General features: G+C 40.2%; 1 protein-coding gene across 1 annotated transcript in view; it reads left to right on the forward strand.

Annotated features, from left to right (window-relative positions):
* The window catches only part of LOC104739494, a 12,193-nt gene that overhangs the window by 7,241 nt on the left and 3,051 nt on the right, over positions 1–1,901 (forward strand). The window contains exon 2 of the mRNA XM_010459870.1: positions 788–1,512. Coding sequence (XP_010458172.1) covers positions 805–1,512 — 708 coding nt within the window. The 5' untranslated portion in view covers positions 788–804. The remainder of the gene's footprint in view (positions 1–787; positions 1,513–1,901) is intronic.

The following is a 1,901-nucleotide window of genomic DNA, read 5'->3' on the forward strand; positions in this document are numbered from 1 at the left end:
TTTTTTTTTTTTTGTGTGTGTGTTTCCATGTTTTTGTCTCTTGCGTAAAGGTTTCGACTTTTCTTGCTTCTGCTTGCATACCATTGTTGATATAATATGTTCGTCTCGTGGGCTAATCCGTAACGAGATCATTGAGAATTACATATGTCTATGGTGTTACAACTTTGTTTGATGTTCGGGATCGATGCTTTATGGGCTTTTGCTTTTTTGATATCAGGTCTGATTACCCGAGGTTGTGAATCTGGGTTAGTGTTTCTACATAATTTGGCTCTGAAAACACTAGATTTTATCTTTTTCCTCCGCTTCGTGCTTTTTGTGGGGTTTTGCTTTCTTTAATTTCCGGTGGCTGTGTTTGTTTCAATGATCAGAGCCGTGAATTGAATCGAATGTATTTGGTATATCTTTCACGATCTCAAGTAGTTGAATCTTTAGTTTGATACTGTGATCTAACAAAATATTTGAGCTTTATACTTTACCCCGTCGTGTTGCTCTGGACATTGTTTGCATTTGAGCTCCTTGCGGTTTTGTTTCTACTTTTCACTCTTCTTTCATTGTTAATTTCAATGTTCATACTTTAGGGTATTGAATTTCTAAGTTGGATCTTTAATCATTGTGTCTTTTGGTTTCTTACTAGTGTCAGATCTTGTACGTATCTGGTTTGCCAGGAAAGATTATGATTGATTTCTCTTTGCTGTTTGATTTTGGATCTTTACAGTTGGTATGTTCTTGATGTTTTACAGTTTTGAGATTCAGTATTGAAAATGCAGCTCTTTTTGTGCTCCTTCAGGTTTCACTACGTTGAGCATGGTTCTTCTGATGGATGGGGAGACTAGTACTATGGAGGAAGAAACAGCTGTTATGGAAGATTCCTATGATGATGGATTTTCCTGTGGAGAGCCACGAGTTGAGCCTCGTGTTGGAGATGAATATCAGGCCGAGATTCCTCCTATGATGTCTGCATCCGAGCGTGCTGCGTTTCTTTCGACTCCTGTTTCTTTGGATGCTTCTTCCTGTTCTTTTCTTGTCGGACTACCTGTCCAAGTCATGTGGATTGACAAACATGGAAGAGGACAAGGGAATGGAGATGATAATGTTGACATGAACCAGTCTTTGAAATCTTTGAGAGCCAAGAAAAGCCGTTGCTCTGCCAAGAACAGAGGCAAGAGTGATAAGAATCAAAGATTGAATCTTGAAGCTGTTCCCGCTATACCATCCAATCCTTGGGGAGATTTTGAGGTGGCTAGCTTTGTTCTTGGTCTGTATACATTTGGAAAGAACTTTACTCAGGTGAAGAACTTCATGGAGAACAAAGGAAGAGGAGATATTGTCTTGTTTTACTATGGGAAGTTCTACAATTCTGCTCAGTACCACAGTTGGTCTGCATCCCGCAAGAAGCGGAACAGGAAATGTGTATATGGAAGAAAGCTCTACTCAGGTTGGAGGCAACAGCAGTTGTTAACCCGTTTGATGCCTTCTATACCTGATGAAGCTCAGAAACAGATGCTCGTGGATGTGAGTCTCTTTCACATCTTGATGCGGAATTCTTAACCACTATATATGTTTCTGTTCATTGATCTTAATATATATTTACAGGTCTCAAAGTCATTTGCTGAAAGTAATATCACTCTGGAGAACTACGTAAACGAAGTGAAGAATCTTGTGGGTCTCAGTCTTCTGGTAGACGCTGTGGCGATTGGTAAAGAAAAAGAAGATCTCACGGTTCCTACATCAACACCAATGAAGACCAAACCATGGTTCACGGTTTCTTCGAAACCTTCTTCGGTACCAGGCGTAGGGGCTTACAATTCACTCACATCTGCTGCCATAATAAAACAATTAACTGGCAGTTCACGTCTGAGCAAAGCCCGTTGCAATGATATATTCTGGGACGCCGTATGGCC

The sequence above is a fragment of the Camelina sativa genome, chromosome 14, assembly GCF_000633955.1.
Source record: "Camelina sativa cultivar DH55 chromosome 14, Cs, whole genome shotgun sequence".
Taxonomy (NCBI): Eukaryota; Viridiplantae; Streptophyta; class Magnoliopsida; order Brassicales; family Brassicaceae; genus Camelina; species Camelina sativa.